Source organism: Hydra vulgaris, chromosome 02 (genome assembly GCF_038396675.1).
Source record: "Hydra vulgaris chromosome 02, alternate assembly HydraT2T_AEP".
In the NCBI taxonomy this organism is placed as follows: Eukaryota; Metazoa; Cnidaria; class Hydrozoa; order Anthoathecata; family Hydridae; genus Hydra; species Hydra vulgaris.
Window position 1 is genome coordinate 18,498,867 of NC_088921.1, and position 21,134 is coordinate 18,520,000.

At 29.2% G+C, this 21,134-nt stretch overlaps 1 protein-coding gene across 1 annotated transcript; it reads right to left on the reverse strand.

The window, feature by feature from the left end:
- Positions 1–5,767: 5,767 nt before the first annotated feature.
- On the reverse strand, positions 5,768–6,196 carry LOC136075905 (uncharacterized). The gene has a single exon (XM_065789348.1). The coding sequence runs from the start codon at positions 6,194–6,196 to the stop codon at positions 5,768–5,770; it is 429 nt and encodes a 142-aa protein (XP_065645420.1).
- Between the last annotated feature and the right edge of the window lie 14,938 nt (positions 6,197–21,134).

The window sequence follows — 21,134 nt, forward strand, 5'->3', positions numbered from 1 at the left end:
ACTTTATAAAAGAACATTATAAAGTTTAGGCTACTTTTTGAGGCTCCTTGATATGGGACAAGTATTGTACCAATGATAAAGTTATTCTTGTGTGTCAACCAAGCTTTTATTATTTTTACCATTAGTTTCACATAGGCACTGTTTTCCTTAGCATTTTTAAATTTTCCAGGACAATGTTCACATGTAACAAATTTTCTTAACTTGATTCCTCATTCTTATTCTTTTTGTTGACAAGTTTATTTTCAATGCTACTCTTTCGTATCTTTTTCAGATTGAACTTTTGACATTATGCTCTTCGTGTTTTGTGAGGGAAGTTGATTGACATTTACTGGATGAATACCACACTTCCTAAAACCTGATTTTAAATTAATTTGGTTAAATAGCAATAAATATCTTGTTTCAAAGTTCTGGAAAATGTTATTTTTAAAGAGATGCTTTTGTGCAGCCAGCAGGTGAATCTTTGTACTCTGTAATAATTCTACGCCATGTTGTTTTTAAAGGTGGAGTTATATGCGTGGTATTAGGTGAGAGGCAAACAAACAGTATTTCGTTTTTTTCACAGGCATTGTTTACCTTTAGAGAGATATGAGAGAACAAGTTATTGCCTAACAAAATTTATACATGTCTTAGAAGTGTTTCTTGTATTTACTGGGTATATTACCACTATTTACCAAGCATTTTTTGAGTCATCAGTCAAATTTGCTTCATTGTCTTTATATATGCTGCCTTAAGGAACATTTTGTACTCTGGTTAATTGCTAAATATAATCTTTTAAAACGTCTTCATTATTCATTGGTTTAGAGTTTTTTACGTTTAGCACAAACTTATTTGTGAGCTGTAAATATCTTTGTAAAAATGAGTTGACTTAATCAGGCCCATTAAAAATTTTAGGCTCTTTTACTTTTTTTTCCTATACATGTTTGATAAATATTCATAACTTGATGTAATTCTTTTTTACCAAACGAAAATCCGAGATCTCTTAATTAAATAATACACTTTACGTTAAACAACGTTGAAAAACCGTTAATGTTTCAGGTTAGCAAATGGTTTATTTTTGGTTAAAATGGAAAAGCAAATCTACGTAGAAATAAAATGTTAGATCAACGTTGGTCTTCAAATCCGCAACACATTTATTTTTTGTTCAATATTGTGCTGTAGCGAGTAAGAAAATATACAATAACTCTTCATAAACTTATAATAGCTGTCATAGGACAATGTCTTATGCTAGAAAATATCTAATGCTAGTGCCATGTTGCGTATGGATGGTGTCCCTGTTTGAACTTTTGATGTTCATTGTCAAGGCCGCATTTGGAGCCCTTTGTTACGGCTTAGGGTTTATTAATAGTAATGAGGTAATTGCTTGGGCTATTAAACAGTGTACTAAGTACTATCTATGCCTTGAGTCAAGTTCTTCAACAAATTTCAAAATGAATAAAGTTTCAAAAGCTACAAAACACAAAAATCACTAAGTTCTCTAAGCCTATCATTCACTAATAGTCGTGGTCTTCGAAGTAACTTTTCTTTTGTTGAGTCTTATCTCTTCCGAAGTTCACCAAACCTACTTGCTCTTTATGAGACTAATTTAAGTTCAGCTGTCTCATCTTGTGATATTAGTGTTGATGATTATCTTCCTTTAATTTGTAATTACTCCAATAGTCACATGTTTGGCTTTGGCATTTACATTTTTAAGATTTCACCCATTTTTTGGGAAATAGGTTTGAATCCAGAGAATATTTTTTTATGTGCCTTTGTTTAGCACCACTTTACTCTATTGCCTTGCTTTATGTTCTATATCGCTCAAATTCATCTCAAGACTGCACTCTTTTTGATGCTATTTCTGATCATATTGACCAAGCCCTCTCCCTCTATCCATCTGCCAATATTGTTGTTATCGGTGACTTTAATGCTCATTATACTGAATGATTTGGCACTAGTGTCAGTGAATCTGTAGGCATTTAATCCCACAAATTTTGCCTTTTTCAATCACTAACTCAATTAGTCAACTTTTTAACTCGCTTTACAGACAACTCGAATCATTTACCATTCCTACTCAACTTATGTCTTGTTTTTAACCCTAATCAGTGCTCAGTTTCTCCACATTCACCCTTAGGTGCTTCTGATCATAGTTTGATCTCTCTAAAACTATTATCTCATTCTACATTGTACTTCTTGCAACTACCTTAATGCAACAGACGTCTGTTTATTACTGCTAGAAACCATTGTAAAAAAGTTTTGTCTAACGCCAAAGCCCGTTATTTTCAGGTCATGAAATCTCGTAATTCATCACAAAAATTAGGCTCTCGTGACTTCTGGAGAATCTTTAATAGTATCAATAATATGGGCAAATCTGTAATTCCACCTCTCTTGTATAGTTAAGACTTTGTCACCTCACCTAAAGACAAAGCTGAATTGTTTGCTAAGAACTTATCGGCAATATCATCTCTGGATTCCACTAGTTACATTTTACTTGATATAGTAGTCAAACAGTTTGATCCATTGCTTGACATTCGTACCACTCCAGTTTCTGTATCTAAAGTGATTACTAGCTTAGACTCCTCTACAGCTTTTTGCCCGGACAACATACCTGTTATTGTCTTGCAGAAGTGTCCTCCGGAGCTGTCGTCTATACTTTCAAAACTATTCAAGTGGTTATTGGAGTCTTGTTTTACAGCCTGTTGGAAAGCGGCATCTGTTATCCCTATTTTCGAAAATTCTAGAGAGCGATCTGGTTTGTCTAACTACCGTCCCATTAGTCTTCTTCCTATCATAAGCAAAGTTTTTCAGTCTTTATTTAACAAACACTTAACCTCTCATCTTGAATCTGATAACTTAATTTCTGATCATCAGTTTGGATTACAATCTTCTTGTTCTATTACTAATTTGGTAACGGTTATAACTGATAAGTTTTATAGTGCATTACATAGATGTGGAGAGGCTAAGTTTATCACTCTCATAATTTCTAAAGCTTTTGATAAACATTGGCATGCTGGTCCTCTTCATAAGCTTTTCTCGTACGGTGTATCTGGTAACATTTTAAAAATTATTGAACCAATGTTTTCAATCGTAGTAGAAAAGTCGTCCTCAATGGACAGCATTCTTCCTCTTTTTCTGTAACATCAGGGATTCCTTAAGGTTGTATTCTTGGCCCTATACTCTTTTTAATTTACATTAACGATCTTCCAGATATTTTCACATCTAAGGTGGCATTGTTCGCTAATGATACTACCATTTATTCTTGTCATGATAAGTAGCCAACACTCTCTTATTGCTTGGAGGGGCCATTTGAGCTTGAAAAGGATCTCACTTCTGCTATAGCATTGGGCTAGCAGTGGCTGGTGAACTTTAACTTAGATATAACTCAATTTTTTTCAGTCATTCGTTATCGCAATAATTGAGAACTTCTTATACTTATGAATGGTAATGTACTAGATGAGTCATCTACCCTTCATCACCTAGGATTAAATTTTACATCTAATCTTTCTTGGAAACCATATATCAAATCCATTGCAAAACTAGTATCTGCTAAGGTTGCATCCCTTTATTGAACTTGAAACTTTTTTACTCCGATTCTATTTTTTATCTCTATAAATCTCAAGCCCGGTCTTGTATGGAATACTGTTGCCATATCTGGGGAGGATCTTCTAATGATGTCTTTCTCTTTAAAACAAGGTGCAAAAAACGCATTGTAAACATTGCTGGACCTGCTCTTGCAGCCAAAATCCAACCATTATCACATTGTTGTAGTGTTGCATCTCTTTTCTACAAATACTGTAATGGGCACTGCTCTAAAAAGCTAGCGTCTCTTGTGCCATCTACTAAAATTCAATCGTTGTACTAAAATTCAATCTCGTGTTACTTGTCATTTAATTAAGTCTCATCCTTTTTGACGACTGTTCCTAAGTGCTTCAAAAACTCTTGTTCCTATAGTTTTTTTCATCGAACATCAGTTCTTTGGAATTCGCTTCTTCCATCTTGCTGTCCTGATTCATATAACTTGCAATCTTTTAAGTCGTCTGTCAATCGTTATCTTGTTCTGCAATCTATATCTTTTCTCTTCCAGTAACTTCCAACTCAAATTAGTGGCTGCATTCAGTTTTGTTGGAAGCGTTGTTTAGAAAAAAAAAGTGTGCTCCGCATCTTATTCTCAATTTTACAGTACTCACTTACAATTATTATTATTCCTATTATTAGTTAATTTCATTTTATACTAATAACTGTTGTTATAGTTATACAAATAATCTTTCCTTTACCATTAATTTAACGCAAGTAACAAAATTAAAGAAATTGAAAAGCAGTTATTTTATTTTATTTTTTAATTTTTTTATTTTATCATTTTCATAATAAGTTATATACAAAATATTTTGACTTAAGATATGACCGGAGCTGGCAGAAGACAAAAGTCTTATCATCTAGCCCCGTTGTATCATAAATCTATCATTTTTACAATATCAGTAAAATAAAATAAATACTTTTAAATAAATATTTTGCATTTTTTATACTTAAAAAAAAATATTTTTACACACATAAAAATATATATATAAAAAAAAGGAAATAAATACAAATTTAAATAAGCAAAAAAAAAATATATATATATATGTTTTGCTTTTTAGCAAAAGAAAGAAAAGTTAATAATTAAAAATAAAATATAATTTGAGATATGTCATAATCAAGTAGCTGTTTTTTTAAAATAATTTTGAAAGTTTGAAGTGAAATTATAGTTTTACTTTCAATTAAAAGGAATGAATTCCACAACTGTGGCCCTCGGTATGTTATTGAGAAATTAGATTGTTTTAATAAGGTTTTTGGTATCTGATGCAATCAATGCTTTGTTTGATATTTATGATTTTTAATAACAAAAAAGTTGTCAAAAATATTTGGCAGTTTACTATATTTAAATCTAAGCATGAATAAATGAATACTGTTAATATTTAATTGATAAACATTAAACACTCCAAGCTTTCTAAGCAGTGGATTGGCACTGGTGTATTTATTAGCACATAAAATAAGGCGGCTTGCTTGTTTTTGTTTATTTAAGATACACGTTAACTTTGATGGAGAAGTGCTGGCCCACGCAATATTGCAATAACTGATATAGTTATGGATAAATGAAAAGTAGATAAGTTTTAAGCAGTTTTTGTCCAACATATGTCTTGCCTTGTACATAATTCCAATACTCTTTGAAATTTTATTTTACATTAAATTAATGTGGTCTTTCCAACTTATTTGTTCGTCAAGTAAAACGTCTAAGAATTTTTATGCAGAAAGTCCGTTGTAAGTTAGTTTTTTCAATTAATATTTGGGAGTTTTAGGGGCAAACTTTCAGATTTGGGGATTTAGAAAAAAAAATATATTTGCATTTAGTTTTATTTAGAGATAGTTTGTTGGCTTTCAACCATTCATTGAGGTTGTCAAGCTCACGATTCATAGTGATAAAGATTGACTCTATGTTTGAGTGAGTATAAAAAACATGAGTGTCGTCAGCAAAAAGATTGAAGTATAATACACTTAAAGATAAGTAAATATCGTTTATATAGATAATAAATAATAAAGGCCTTAGAATAGATCCCTGTGGAACTCTGCAAGAAATTTTTTCTAGTTTAGTACAGGTTTTGTCATAAGATACACATTGTTTGCGATTATTAAGGTGGAAAGAAAATCATTTATAATTATCATTTTTACTCCATAATTTTTAAGTTTGTAAAGAAGTATATTATGGCCTACAGTATCGAAGGCCTTTGAAAGGTCAATAAAAATCCCTAAAAGTATATTAGTTGTTTTCAAATCCGTTTAAAATTTCTTTAACTAATTTAATTACTGCATGTTCTGTCGAGTGCCCTTTTCTAAACCTGTACTGATTATTATTAAGCAATTTATGTTTTATAAAATAGTTGTATAGCCTACTAGGCATTATTCTCTCTAGAATTTTAGAAAAACATGGAAGTATTGAGAGAATATCACCGTCTTTAAAAATTGGAACTACTCTTGCTAGTTTTAAAAGGTGAGGAAAAATTCCATTATTAAATGAAAGATTAAAAATAGTTAGTATAAAGTCAATAGTATCGAAAAATTCTTTAACAACCCTAGGGCTAATGTCATCAAGACCTAAGCTTTTGTTAGGTTTTAACATACTAAAAGTAAACCAAAGTTCATCAGGAGATACTTCAAGCTCACCCATCACACAGTCCTCTTCTTTCATATATGATTTACAATTTTTATTTCCGGAAGTTATTTTATTTGCTAGGTTTTTACAGACGTTTATAAAATAAATATGTAAACTCTCTGCAATAACTTTTCGCTCATTAATAACTGTTTTTTCATCTTCAGTATATACATATTTTGGTAAAGTATTACCATGATTTTGTTTATTTTTTCCTATCACTTCCTTTATTATATCCAAGTTTTTTTGTTATTACCAATATTATTTTGTAGTGATTTTGAGAAATAATTTTTTTTAGCTTTTCTTTTCAAGTTTTCAAACAGGTTTTTGTAAACTTTGTATTTTTTTTCGTTTTGATAAGTTCTATTTTAAAAGAATTTTTCGTATAGTTTTTGTTTTTTCTTTGAAGATTTAATAAGCCTTTTTGTAATCCAGGGACTTTGCAGGGTTTTAAGCTTAACTTTTTATTTCCTTTATCGGAGACGCTTTATTGTAAGCTTTATTGTACTTTAGAGAGGTGGTTGCTCACATCAGGGAGAAAAAAATTACTCCGAAGATTTAAAGGTAATACTTGTACTTGTACTTGCATATAATAAAAGCTATAGGTAATATGAATAAACATTTGTTTATATATAAATATAGATGATACAGTGTCAACATGTAATCACCTGCTCTGTATCATGTCAAGAGATAAATCCAAATCTATAAACTTTCAGGTAATTTATAAAGAACTCATATATGTAGTTCAGTTATTTACGTTTAAAACATTTGTAAAATTATAATTTTTATAATAGTTTAAATAAGTATATTTTAAACAAGTATAGTTTTTTTAAATTAGGATTAGTATTAAACATGTATATTAATGAACCCGGAGTACCAAAGGAGGTTATAGATAAAATTTGTTGTACTTGTTATCAGAGAAAAACTTATATATATATTTTTTCTTATTGTTTTTTTTTTACTTTTTTAAAAAAGCTTCAGTAAGATCATAAAATATTTTAAAAAACTTTAGTTTTTATTGCTATTAGTTATTTTTATTTTATAAAAAAATTTAATTTGTATAAACATGAGCCCTGGTATCTTCCTGCCCACCAGTCCCTCTCATCACCCTGCTCACCAGTCCCTCTCATCAAGCCTGTTTAGATGTATATTATTTTAACTAAATTGCAAGAAATACATGATATCAATTTTGTATTCAAAAATAAGCTTTTCTTTTACGATGGTTGTGAAATTATTAGTTACTTTCATAATTGATGTAAAAATTATAGGATCTTTTTCATCAATCATTTAAACCTAAACCTAAACTATGTAATCCTAAAACATATTTACAAATTTTTAGGTTTAATAACAGTTGAGGAAGTACTTAGCAAATTTCTGAAAGAAGTTCAACAATTTAAAATTATTGAGTTAGACAACACTGTTACATTGTCGTCTGGAGGAACTCACTTAAGTTTGCAGATTGGGAAAAAACCAACTCTCAACCCAGACTTTCTATAATACCAAAAGGAAGCATAATATGTCAGACTGTACTATTGATTCAATAGCAATTGAATTAAGAAAAGATTTTGGTAGATTAGGTGTGGAATTTAATTCTTCCAAAAAAGTTAGGATATTGTCACATGCTCTAGATAACTATTACTCAGTGGAAAAAATGAAATTTTTATCCAAAAATAAAGTTAAAGAAAATAAAACTATTGAAACTGTCCTTAAAGATCTAATGTACGTCAAAGATCCAATATCTTAAGTTAATCACATTTGCACTGCTAGAGGACTGGAAATCGATAATACTATTATTCGTGTAGGAGTAGGCAGTGGCCTAGGATCTTTAAAAGTTATTATGAATGTTTTTAACAGAGAAATAAATTATGACTCCAAAGAAACCAAGAATAATGGAGTAAACAAAGTTATAATATTGGCTTTGCCAAAAATATATGCAAAAGCTACACAAATCTTCAAATTCTTATAGAAAAAACAAAGCTAAACGATTTAAAGTTTTACCTTGCTGCAGATCTTAAATTACTCAACATAGTTTTGGGTTTTTCAGGATATGGGGGAAAATATTCATGTTTATTTTGTGATGGTGATAAAATAAATCTTGGAGAACTAAGAACCTTTAATATGCTAAAAAACACTTTGCTGAAAGTGGATTTAAAAAAAGCTCTATGCAACTCTACAAGAATGTTATACATCCATCTCTCCTGGATGAGTCTGAAGAGATGTATGTGCTTGATGCAATCCCTCCTCCAGAACTTCACTTACTGATGAAGATTATAACAGAGATTTCAAATGTATTGTGTAAAGAACCTGATGTTGCTCTCTGGTTAAAAAAACATGGAGTTATTTGGAATGGGTATAATGGAGGTGGACAGGATGGTAGAAATGCTAACAAAATATGGAGGCTTTCGCCAAATTTGAAAAAATTTATCTTAGCTAATTTTACTTCTTACCATCTAGTTGTTGAACTGTAAAAGTCTCTTTCTACAGGTAAATTTTAAATTTACTTATTTTTACAAAGTATTTATATATTAAAGGTAAATTATAACTAAAAAATAAATATTTATTGAATCAAAAGCAATTTCTCACAAATGACACTAAATTTACATTTAGTAGCAAACATGTGTTTCGGAATGAAACTCCTTGACGGTTATGCTGATGCCATTGCAGCATATAAGGAAGCTGAAGGTAAAAGTTTTATAAATGTATAAACCACTCATACATTTAAAAATAAAGTTTTATTTTTTGTGTGTATGAAGTGGCATTTTTTTAAAATATTAATTTAAGAAAACCAAGAGTATGTGAAGACTACAATCAACCACAATCTTTCTATGGGATGAAATAAATGGTGTCATATAATTGAAAACCATCTTGTCATGTTTTTAAATAAAACTAAGCTGCCATTGAGAGTATTTTCTGAGCTATGTTCCGAATCTGTTCATCATAATATGTTGAAAACACTGAGCAGATTCTCGACTTCAGAGTTCAGAGAAAACCATGGAGAGCTTCTTAGAAAGGCAATAGTTGAATATTCAAGTCATAGAATTTAGATTCTTTCTTTGCTATTGATTACATAAATTATAGATATCATGTATAATTATATCATATAGTTTTGAAGATTATATTACATCAGTATTTATTATGGATTATATTATACTGTTTCTGAGTATATATATATATATATATATATATATATATATATATATATATATATATATATATATATATATATATATATATATATATATATATATATATATATATTATATCAGTATATATTATGGATTATATTATACTGTTTCTGAGTATATATATATATATATATATATATATATATATATATATATATATATATATATATAATATATACAACAGATAATTTTATATTATGCCATAAAATATAATTATATATTTAAAATTATGTTATACAATGTTATACAATAATATTGCAGATAAGGTTTTTTTATATCATGAATATTACGTTTTTATATCATGAATATTACACTATGTTTTAATGTAAAGTGAACTTAATTTTTTTTTAGTTTTTCTTTAAATAGTCATATCTTTTGAAAACCAAGATATTTTTTATTGAATTTTTGAATATGTATCTGAAATTTGATTTTTTTAAAGATGGTACAATTTTTTTAAAAAAAAATTAAAGGGGGCAAGGGGAGGGGAAAAAGTTGCCCTGATCCCCTTTAAAAATTGATTTTCTCATTAGGACGTTCACCAAATAATTTGTTCTTTTCATAATATTGTCTGTATAATAGTCCTGAACATCTTGTAATCAAATTTTTTTAAGTAATCAGTTTTTCAATCTAAACGACCTAGAGTTGACTAGTGACAACTGCTTTTTATAGTTCAGGTTTTTTATGTTGTGGAAAACAATGTGAACTTTTGAAGTCACTGTGACCAGCAGAGTCATGTAGCATTCTTGAAATGCATTGAACCTCAAAATCTGGAGAGAGATTGTTTCTGTTATAAGAATGAACAACACTTAAAAAATGTTTTGAGGCCTTGGCAAAATTCATGACTCGGGCATCTTAATGTTAGGTCACCAGGCTCAATTGAATGATTTGTTTTGTTGAGAAGCTTTATGCAGTCATTTCCAGCAAACTCTCCACCAAGGTAGGGTTGAATGTTCAAACGCAACTTCGAAGGCCATTTACTGGCTCCTTCTCAGATTCTCTGAAGAACTTTGTAAAGATGATTTACCTTCCAAAGCAAAAACTTGAGTTCTATAGGAGGAACAAGCTCCAAGACAAGCGGAGGATGCTTTGGAATCATTCTCTGCTTAAAAGAGAGGCTCATAAATCACATTTAAGTACTTTTTTGCCTGTAATTTGCATTCTCTTGAATGTGAATTGTAGAGCTAGATTTGAGTTCTTATAGATTTGATTATTCTTGGTTTTTGATTGCAAATTGTCAAAGGTGATGTCACACTAGAAGCAGGGATGTGATCTGGAGTAAGACTTGATTGATACATAGGATATTAGCAACTTTCATGTCACATGCTACAAAAAATGGTGTGCTGACAACCCTCAAAATAGCAATGATTGAATTGAGGTTCTCAAAGTTTTCAGGAAGGTTTTCGGCTATGGCCACAAATAGCTGCTGCTTGACACCAGTATTCAGATATGTGGAACAGTGAGGGTTGCCGTCTTTTGAAATGCAGCCTATACGAGCAATCTCCTGGCATCAATGATACTCTAGTTAAACTTTAAAAAGTTTCCACAACCATCAATTCCAATTTTAGTGATGCTGCTTGATTTAGAAACTCCTCTTTCTTCAAGCACCAAGGCAACAAACCCAGGCTAACTGATGCTATGTATGGCACACACATAGCATCTACATCATCAAATATACGATGCACCTTGTGAAACATCATAAAAAGTTGATATGGTGAAAAAATGCTCTAACTTCTTTCAGACACTGGCAAACTCTGAAGCTTAATTCTCCCAACCTTTATACAAATAACTTGCCGAGAGTTAATGCAAGTCTTCTGATTTTGTTGTCAGAAAGACCAGTGTCGATTTGAATCTTGACCATGTTGGTTGTTAAGAGCATGGGTTTCTTTTCAGTGTTTTGGCAGGAAGGTCTAGGAATGAAGAACATTGGTCGTCCACCCTGTGCTCCGATCAGTCTTTTAGTTCTCTAGGCAAGGTAATACTTTGCTCAATGACTTATGCAGCCAGTTTTTCTTCCGCTTTAGAATCAGTCTGCACGATCTTTTTTAAATTTTGATCCTTTTGAGCACTGGTGAGGAAACTTCTTTTTGAGCATTGTCAGCTCAAAACCGCTGATTTGACCACGGTCTAGTTTTTGGAAGTTTGTTCTGAGTTCTTAGTTTCACTGTTCTCAAGGTTCCATCAAGAGTTGTAAACTCCTAATGGAACCTTGAGAACAATGAATTCAATCTGTTGTTTGAGTATGGCCTTAATTCACTCCTTCATGAAATCTGTAACTAATCTGTCACATTTTTTCATGCACAAAAAGCAGACAGTTCTTCTCCAGTCTTCATGAGTTTTTGGATAGACGGGCATTTTTTCTGTAATGGAGCACAAAAACTATTAAATATTGCATTTGCTTTAACTAAAAAAAGTTTGTAACCTACAACTACTTAAACATATTTTGTTTGATTAAGATTTAGTTTAGTCTACTAATATGAATTCATCTCAACTTACTTCTTATTTATTATGATTAAGTAAAACCTTCTAAACTTCTTCAAAAAGGTGGTCAAATTGTTTATCAATTTACCTTATTGAACTATTAGTATTGCAGTAAATTTTTAATGTATTGAGCTTTTTGATTTTGCCAAACTTCGTCATTAGGAACACCAAATTACGGAAATCTAAAAACTTGCTATAACTTTTGTGAAAAACTTGCTTACCATTCATAGGGAACTATTTAAATTTCAGGAACAATTTAACAAGAGGAAATTTAAAATTATTTAGGTATATACTTATTATATACCAAAAATACCTATTTTAAAAAGTCTAAATACAATAAAAATTTATTGTAATCAGAACTGAAAAACTTGTTATCCTTTAATTTTGTGTCCTAATGACTTTATTAAGCAAAAAATACAATTAAGGAAAATTTCTTTAAAAACACCAATAAAAAATTTCTTTAAAAACACCTCTGGTTGCCTTACTTCTAAGACCCATAAATCAACCAAATAAAAAAAATAATCACTCTATTTCTTATTTACTTAAAGCCTTTTGAATACTTTATGTCCTTATACAGTTTCAAAAGTTGTGATGCTATTTTTATCATTTTGATGGAAACTGAGAGAGATAAAAGTGGCGTATAAAATTTTGCTTTCTAATTAGTATGTTTGAGCCAAAAAAAGGAACAAAACATTTCGAACAAAAACCCCAACAATGGTCCTATTTTAATAAGAACATATAAAAATAAGAAACCACATTTAACCATTAAATGTAACATAGATAGATCTTTACCCATTCTTTTATTTAATTGGCATAATTTTTATGTTGAAAATGTTGCAGAGACCATCAAAATTTCAATTTTTCCAAATTTTCAATTTCTATGTTAAACAAACTGTAAGTGTCTCTAAGTTACTGGACATATAGTCATTTTTTTGTTATGGGTTAGGGATTTAGCTGGCAAACTGTGTGTTGTAAGCACAAAAAAGTTGTAATTTACTTTCTGGACTGTCACTGTATTTAGATGAACGTAAACTTGTTCCAACTGTTTGTTTTGTAATAGGTTTAGTAGGAGTGAATCAGCAAAAAATAGAGTCAAACCCAGACAAAAATGATATAAAGCTGAAATTTTGCAGAGAGAAAGTAGATGGTCTTTGAATGAGCGTAAAAAAAAGCCCCGTTGATTGCGTTACAAGAACATCTTGTTTGGGGCAGTTTAGGTTAAAAAAAAGGTTCAATTTTGACAGCACCAAAATATCATAAACTATATATCGTTGGATAGAAAATTTTATGCTGATCAATATTTGTATAAGTACTATGACTTGAAAAAAATTATTTTTCAAGTTATTAACGTTTCAAAAGTTTAAAAGCCTTTTAAATACTGTGTTCTTCTGTTTCAAAACATAATAACTTTTGTCTGTGCGTAACTTTAAATGGGGAAAAAAATGTGATAAGAAATATATTCTTTTAAAGTAAATTTGAAACTTTAATGTAAATTTCATCAAATTGTTGATTTCCGATATTTTATTTTTTTCAAAACCAATTTATCAAATAAATTTCTCTTGTTTTCAATTGATCGCTTGAATCATATTCAAATCCTTAAAATGTATAACAACTGTATCACAAAAACAGCCAATATATTTTAAGAAAATTATGTGCATATGATATATTTAAAAAATTAAATTTACTGTTTTACTACTGCAGTCTTGCCCGTGACAGCCACTGCATGCAGACATACATATTAATTCGTTTTTCCTGCAAAAAACATATATTAGTTCCGCACATCTTTCTTGACAAAGTTTTACAATCACAACGAATCACTTTTAATATATTGGGTGATGCCACATCTTTGTCTGTTTGTAATGGAAAAAGACAACCATTTTTAACTTTCATTCCCATTTTTTTAGATCCTAGTTAAAAAAAGGTTCATCTAGCATTTTCCATTCAATAATCTGGAGATAAACTCTAACACAATGAAAATAAGCAGCATGATCTGTGGGTGGTAACTTTTCTGGCCTAATAATTCCTTCACAAATCAAACAAGTTTATATTTCAAATATCTAAGTTATAATACTATTTTTATTAAAAATTTACTCAGTTTTGTTTTAAAGATTTTATTGAGTAATACGGATAACCGTTACTAAGTTATTTTATCCTAATATACAAATCGGAAAAGGTATAAAGTTTGCAGTTCGTTCCTTCCTCTAACTAGAGTCAGAGTTTTTCAAAATTTTAATATTTAGTGAGATCTAATGGATGTCCGCATCGGTTATTGCTTTTAGTTTTAAGCCTAAAGTTGTTCTTTCATGAAATATGATAGATGGCTTCTTCTGCTACAAGATCATAACAAGACATTAAACGAAAATGTGCAGCATTTCCCCAATCCTCCTCTCTATTCAAAGAACGTACAATCATTTTCTTAATCAATGATATGGTCTCAACTTTAACAATCAATGAATGTTTGTGGTCCACTTTTTTAGTGCAAAGAAATCATTTTGATTTCCAATCAAATACCTCTTCAAATGAAGATCGTAGATTCTTTCTTGGTATAGATAATGATTGATCATTACAACAATCCACAAACTTTCTTCTACAGCTAAGATGGACTAGTACTGTTTTACTATTATGCGTGTTCTATCACAACTGGTCTTTAAAATAATTAAAAATGTGTAAAAATAACTTATGATATGTTTTCATATTCCAAACCTTTTTTAATAACAAACAATTTTATTTTTCAATTAAACAAACTTGATATGTTTGATTGTATAAATAAGTAATTAGAAATGATTCAGCAAGACGTCAATATTGTATATGAGTTATTTTGTGCAAACTGAAGTTTGAACAAACTGCGCAAAAAACTTCTTTGTAAGATTTATTATTTTTTTATTTATAATAGTTCATTCATAGTCCTTTCTTCACTTAATCAAATCAATGTTTTGAGACCTTTTCCATATAGGCGTAACTTTCTTTGTCAAAGTCAAGCATGCACAATACAGTACTCATTTTTTCTTTTAAAAAATGTACTTTTACCACATCCAACAACTATCGTTTAACTTGTAAGTTTTATATTTCAATACGAAGCAAACATTTTTTAGTAACAAAAATGTTTCATTGAAAACGATTGTTGTGAAAACAAAAGAAATTATTACAATTTTTACAAAAAAAATGTATCTTTGAAAACAACAAATTTAATGAAGTTTTGTGCAGCTTAATCTTTCAACAATTTTACACTTTTCAAACGTAAATAACTTTAAAAATAATTGTTTTCAAGTCATAGTATTTATATAAACACTGATAAGCATAAATATTTAAACATAACTAACCATATATAGTTTATGATAATTTGTGTTGTCAAAATTGGCTCATTTTTTACACTAAATTGCCCCAAAAGGTATGTGCAATCAACGGGGCTTTTTTTTACGCTCATCCAGAGACTGCCTACGTCCTCAATGCAAAATTTCAGCTTTATACTATTTTGCATAAAGCGTTTTCTGCATCGTCTAAGACCCTTAAAATCAACAGCCAACCTAATCATCTGCTTGTGGATTGGAAAACTGTTTAAATAGCACGTTCTGCACCAATCAATCAACACTAGTAAAAAATAACAGATCACTATCAACCAAATGAAGCCAACAAGATGTTTTATCCAAGCTTATTAATAATAAGTCACTGTCAAAACTGGCTAAAGTCTTTCAATCGAACATGTCACATGTTATTACGCCACATCACTTAATAGCAAAATGACACAAATAAATGCTTTTGCAAACTCACTAAAGCCAGATATAATTGCTATTTTCAAAGCATGGTTTGACAAAAATAAATGCACTAATCTAAGAAATTACAAACTATTTAATAAAAACAGTCATGGTTAGGGAGTATATATATGTGACAGAGGAATTCAAAACTTTAAGAGTACCAACACAGCATTATGTAGTACAAAGAAACACGTTTATTTGATTGTATTTATAGGCCGTCACCTGAATTAAGTGATATGCAAGATGACTACCAAATAGGTGAAATTGCATTTGAAAATATTTTTAGGTATGTGTATTGTAGGGGACTTACAACAAAACTGTATAGGACTTGGATAACACTCCATTTTGCTGCAGTGGACCAGCTGTGCCAGATCATGAGTTCATCAATACATTAAGTAAAAACTTTATTTACCAATCATTTGTTAATTAAAAAGGTAGTTATTGCAACTACCTTGATGGATATAATTTTTGATGTAGAGTCAAATCCACTGTTAAGTGATAACACTGAACATTTTCATGTATCAATTTGGTGGAACCAATTTTAGCCAATGCTCATAAAAAGACACTCAAAAGATCAATTTAAATCTAAATTTTGAACTAAACTTAAATGTAATGTTTGAATTAAACAAAATTGAATGGGATCATCAATTTATCAATAAAAATACTAATGATCACTATAACACATTCTTAAAGAGTATAACCGCCTGATAAACATTTGTATACCAATGAAATACTCTAAAAATCTCAAAATGCATCCACCTTGAATAAACAGATCATTAAAACCTTATATCCATCGCCAACAATTATAAAGCAGTGCAAAATAAAGTAAAAAGAGTATTAAAATATTCTGTATTAGATTATGAAAAATATATTGTACATGATAAATCAAATAAAAAGAGATTTTATGGTTATGCGAAACTGAAGCAAACAGCATCAAAGTCAATAAGCAATATGAATAATCCTGATGGCCCAGTATCAAACTTTAGAACAGAACAAGTTGAACATTAGCAACATTCTTAATGATTATTTTAAATCTGTATTTGCAAAGAAATCAAATGAAGTAATGACGCCACGATTTGAGAATTGTACATCAACAAATATAAAGATTCCAACACTGCCCATTAAAGATATTAGTAAACGTCTATTCAACTTTGACATTAACAAAGCTCCAGGGGTCAATGGAGTTCACCCTTGGGCACTAAAAGAATGTCACTTAGAATTTCCCAAGCCACTTTTTATTATATTCTCAAGCTCTTTAAATGAAGGAGCTACCTCTGACTTGAGGAGATTAGTCAATGTGATACCGTTGCATTAGAGTGGTAATTGTTGTAACTCTGAAAGTAGAAAACCTGCCCAGTCTCCTTGACTTCAATTTCATTTCAACACTAAGATGTAATTGTCACACCAAGATGTAATTGTCACACTAAGATGTAGTTGTCACACTAATATGTAATTGTCACACTAAGATGTAATTGTCACACTAAGATGTAATTGTCACACTTAGATGTAATTGTCACACTAAGATGTAATTGTCACACCAACCAAATAAAAAAAATTAGCTTCTAAAGCCAATAGCATCTTGGAAGGATGAAAAGCGCTTTCCTGAGTAGGAATATAAACCTCTGGTTTACATATAACAAAAATTTATATACAACCTACATTAGACCCCATATAGAGTTTGCTGTGCCTGCTTGTAATACTTACTCAAAAAAAGATATTTAATGCATTGAGCTTGTTCAAAATAGGGCCACAAAATTCTCTCACTCACTTAAAACCTTTGATTGTGAAAAAAGAATAAAAATTCCTTATCTAACTACTTTGACAGATAAAAGAACACATGCAGATTACATTCTGCAGTACAAACTTGAGAATAAGTTAGACCATGTAACTGGTATAAAGTACCAGAAAAAATTATTCCATAATGAGGACATCGTAAGCGCCAACAAAATCGCAAATTGACACAACTTTTAATTAACAGAGTTGTCAACCACTGAAATAATTTGGACGTTTCGACAATGTTTCAGAATAATGTTGTAAACTTTAACAGTTTTGACCAAAAGAACAATCAAACTAAAATATAAAAATTAACAATGACAAGCACAAAGCCCCTGATTTGCTTATAGCTAAAAGAAAAAGATTTCTCTGAAAATAATAATAATAAATATACATGTTAGTTGAAATGCTGTTAGCAATTATTTTAGCCAAAATAATTGCTTTTTCATAATTTTATTATTACATCTTAAAATTTATACAAGTAGACATCATTATATTATTGGTTATCCAAAAAGACATTAAATAAGTTTAATATGGTCTTTAAATAAGTCTTATATTTTAACAACAAATTAAAAAGTTTTCAGAAAACCTCATTCGTACATAACTTTATAATAATACTATTATTTAAAGAGGCTGTTGATTAAGTGAATCTAATCGGATTGGCAATAAAAAGAAACATCTTTTTCAAATTATAAAATATTTTTAGATTGCTTTTGACTCTCTATACTACTCATATATATATATATATATATATATATATATATATATATATATATATATATATATATATATATATATATATATATATATATATATATATATATATATATCAGTTAAATGTTATTTTGTGTATTTATATTTTCATAAAAAATATTTTTCATAACAACGTTTATTGATATATGTTTAAAAAATAAAGTTATTCAAATTTTTTGAAACTTATTCAATATTTCTCCTGTTTTAGTATGTTATTTTAGAAAAAGATTTCTCTGAAAATAAAGAACCAATTTAAACGCCCTTTAGTATTCAGTACTTATACATAAATTTTTCAGGTATATTTCCAAAAGTTACAAACTATAATTATGAACTAAAATAAACTTAGTCAACTCAATTGTCAAAAAAATACATAAACGCACGGGGTTAGGGTTATAAAATATGCTTACCATAATCAGGATCCTTAAAAAAAATATTTCTGGGAGGTAATGTAGTTCAAAATAAAATCCCCTCAACCCTAGTTGCCTTGTACTAATTCATATGCCCCCCCCCCCAGCTCCACAACGCTGAACATCAATTTTTAATGACATGTTTTTAATGACTACATTATTTACAGATTATTAGGGGCTTGCCGATTTTTTGTCTTCTTAATGCATCCGCTATTTGTATATTTTAAAAAAGAAAATTGTATTTATTTGCATTGGTAAACCTAAAAAAAAAAAAAGAATTTTTAAAAATAAAAAATCTGCAACTGCCTGAACACTGCTTGATTCTAGGGGTTTTAGGTTGAATTTCAAAAGACATAAGGTTTTTCTTTAGATTCTATTAATATGTATATGTACGAGCTGGATGTGTTGAAATTAAAATCGAAAGCGTTCCTTCTTAGTCCAAAATTGATATTTTCTGAAATCCAAAAATTAACGTTTAAAAAACAACATTAATTTTATTATTTAAGTTTACTTTCATTACATTATTCATAGAAAGCCACGTGACATTCCATTTTTGTCTTCAAAATGTGGTTAACTTAATAAATAATAATACTTTAATAGTTTCACTAATAAAGATCTTGATGACTTGTTTAGAAATATTGTAAAAAATTTTACAACTTTTTTATTTTATTTTGCAAAAGTTTTAACTACTTTTTATAACATCTTTAATTATTAAACATTTATTTTAAATAACAATAAAGGTAGATAAATATTACATATCAAATGGCTCATCTTTCAAGTAAAAAAAATCATAATGAGTCCAGAAATTTAGTTTATTCTTTTGCTGTAACAAAACAGACAACTCTCTCTTCTCAATATGCCATTATTGGTGAAATTAATTCCAGACTATGCACGCAAAGGATTCGGTTTTGATATAAACGGATATGCCATAAAGGTTATTATACTTTATAAATATTTTATTGTATTTATTAAATTTTTTCTAAAATATTTCACTAAAAATACAAACAATCTTGTTCACATCAAGGAAAGCCTGTAAAAACGGTAGGAGAGGTTTGGAAAAGTGGAAGAGAGTTACTAATAGAGTTAGGAAGGGTTGCTCCATCTGAGGATCAATGCTTATGTCCAATTTGTTGTATGGTATCAGACAAGAGCAGCCACAAGATTTTTAACTTAAAAAATTATATAATTGAGTTAAATGAAAATCTATGCATTGAAAGATTAAACTCATTCTGCACAGATTGTTTTCAACTGGTTGGAAAGGGCATAAGGCACCCATGCACAAAAACATCAGCTGTTCAAAATGCTGAGAGTTATTCTTTTCAAGAATGAAAAGGTGTCAAAGCAAATAACCTCAACTGTTTAAGTTAAGGATGAAAGTTCGTTACAATTATCCACTGGTAGATTTTTATTTACTTTCTTATTTATTGATAATAACTTTCTGCAATATTTTATTCTAATTTTTGGAGGATCACTCCTACCTGTAGTACTAAAACCAAAGCTCCAAACAAATAAATAATAAATTTTTTTGATAAATTTTTCAAAACTAAATTTAAAAAAATATATTACCTATAAAATGGTGGAAATCTTTCAAATCTTAGGACTGCAACATTATAATGAATATTAAAGGTTTGTCAAATGCAACAGCTTCTAGTACTGGAATAAATAACAAATTCATTTTTTTAGGCTTGTTTATTCAAAAAAATAAGAAACAAGATAGGAGAAAAAAAGTGACAAAGCTTGCTTTTATATAAAGAACATTAAACAATGAGGTTTTGATCGATGAATTATAGTAGTTATACTGATAGAAATGATAATTTACTCATGTAAAATGATAAAAAAAATTTTAATTGAAATTTTTAAATTGTAAAGTAAGATAAATTTGCTGTTACACGCTTTTTTAATTTTCTAAAAAATTGATTTAACTCGTATTAAAAGCACAATGCATTATGTTTAAGGAACATTAACATTTGTCAATAACAATAGATTTTTTTAGTTAATACAGACTTCGTCTTTAGAGATCTGAGTAAAATGAATAAAAGGATAAGTGATTTCAATATCTTGCTGGTATTAAAATCACTTATCCTTTCATTCATTTTAAAAAGATAGATAAACTGGAACAATGTCCCATAACAAAAGAGTCTCTCACTTTACCTAGCATTTTCAGTTATCAGAACACAACAAGCCAAACAGATTTACTCAACTGCTATTTAAGTAAAACTGGAAACAAAGCCTGAGATTGTGTATAATACAATGGCTAACTTTATTTAGTCTTATTTGAATAGATATTGCAACACGGAACAATTTAATTGAAGGTTCAATTACTTTATGGCAAAGTTTGCACTTAGCTTAGGTAATACCTTTCCCCATTGGGATTTTGGGCAAGAAAAACTTACTTTCGATATTGTCAACTTAATAATAGCTAAATAGTTTGAACCTGGTTGTTAATAACTAGATTCAAAGACCAAATCTTAAACAAACTATATGTTTAACATTTAATTCTTTACATATATTATAAACAGTGTTTTGTAAGCAATTTTGCTTTAATTAAAGTTTTTATTGTAAAAAAATGTAAATAATTTTACAAAACAAAATATAATATGTAGTCATTAAAAAATAACTACTTAAATTT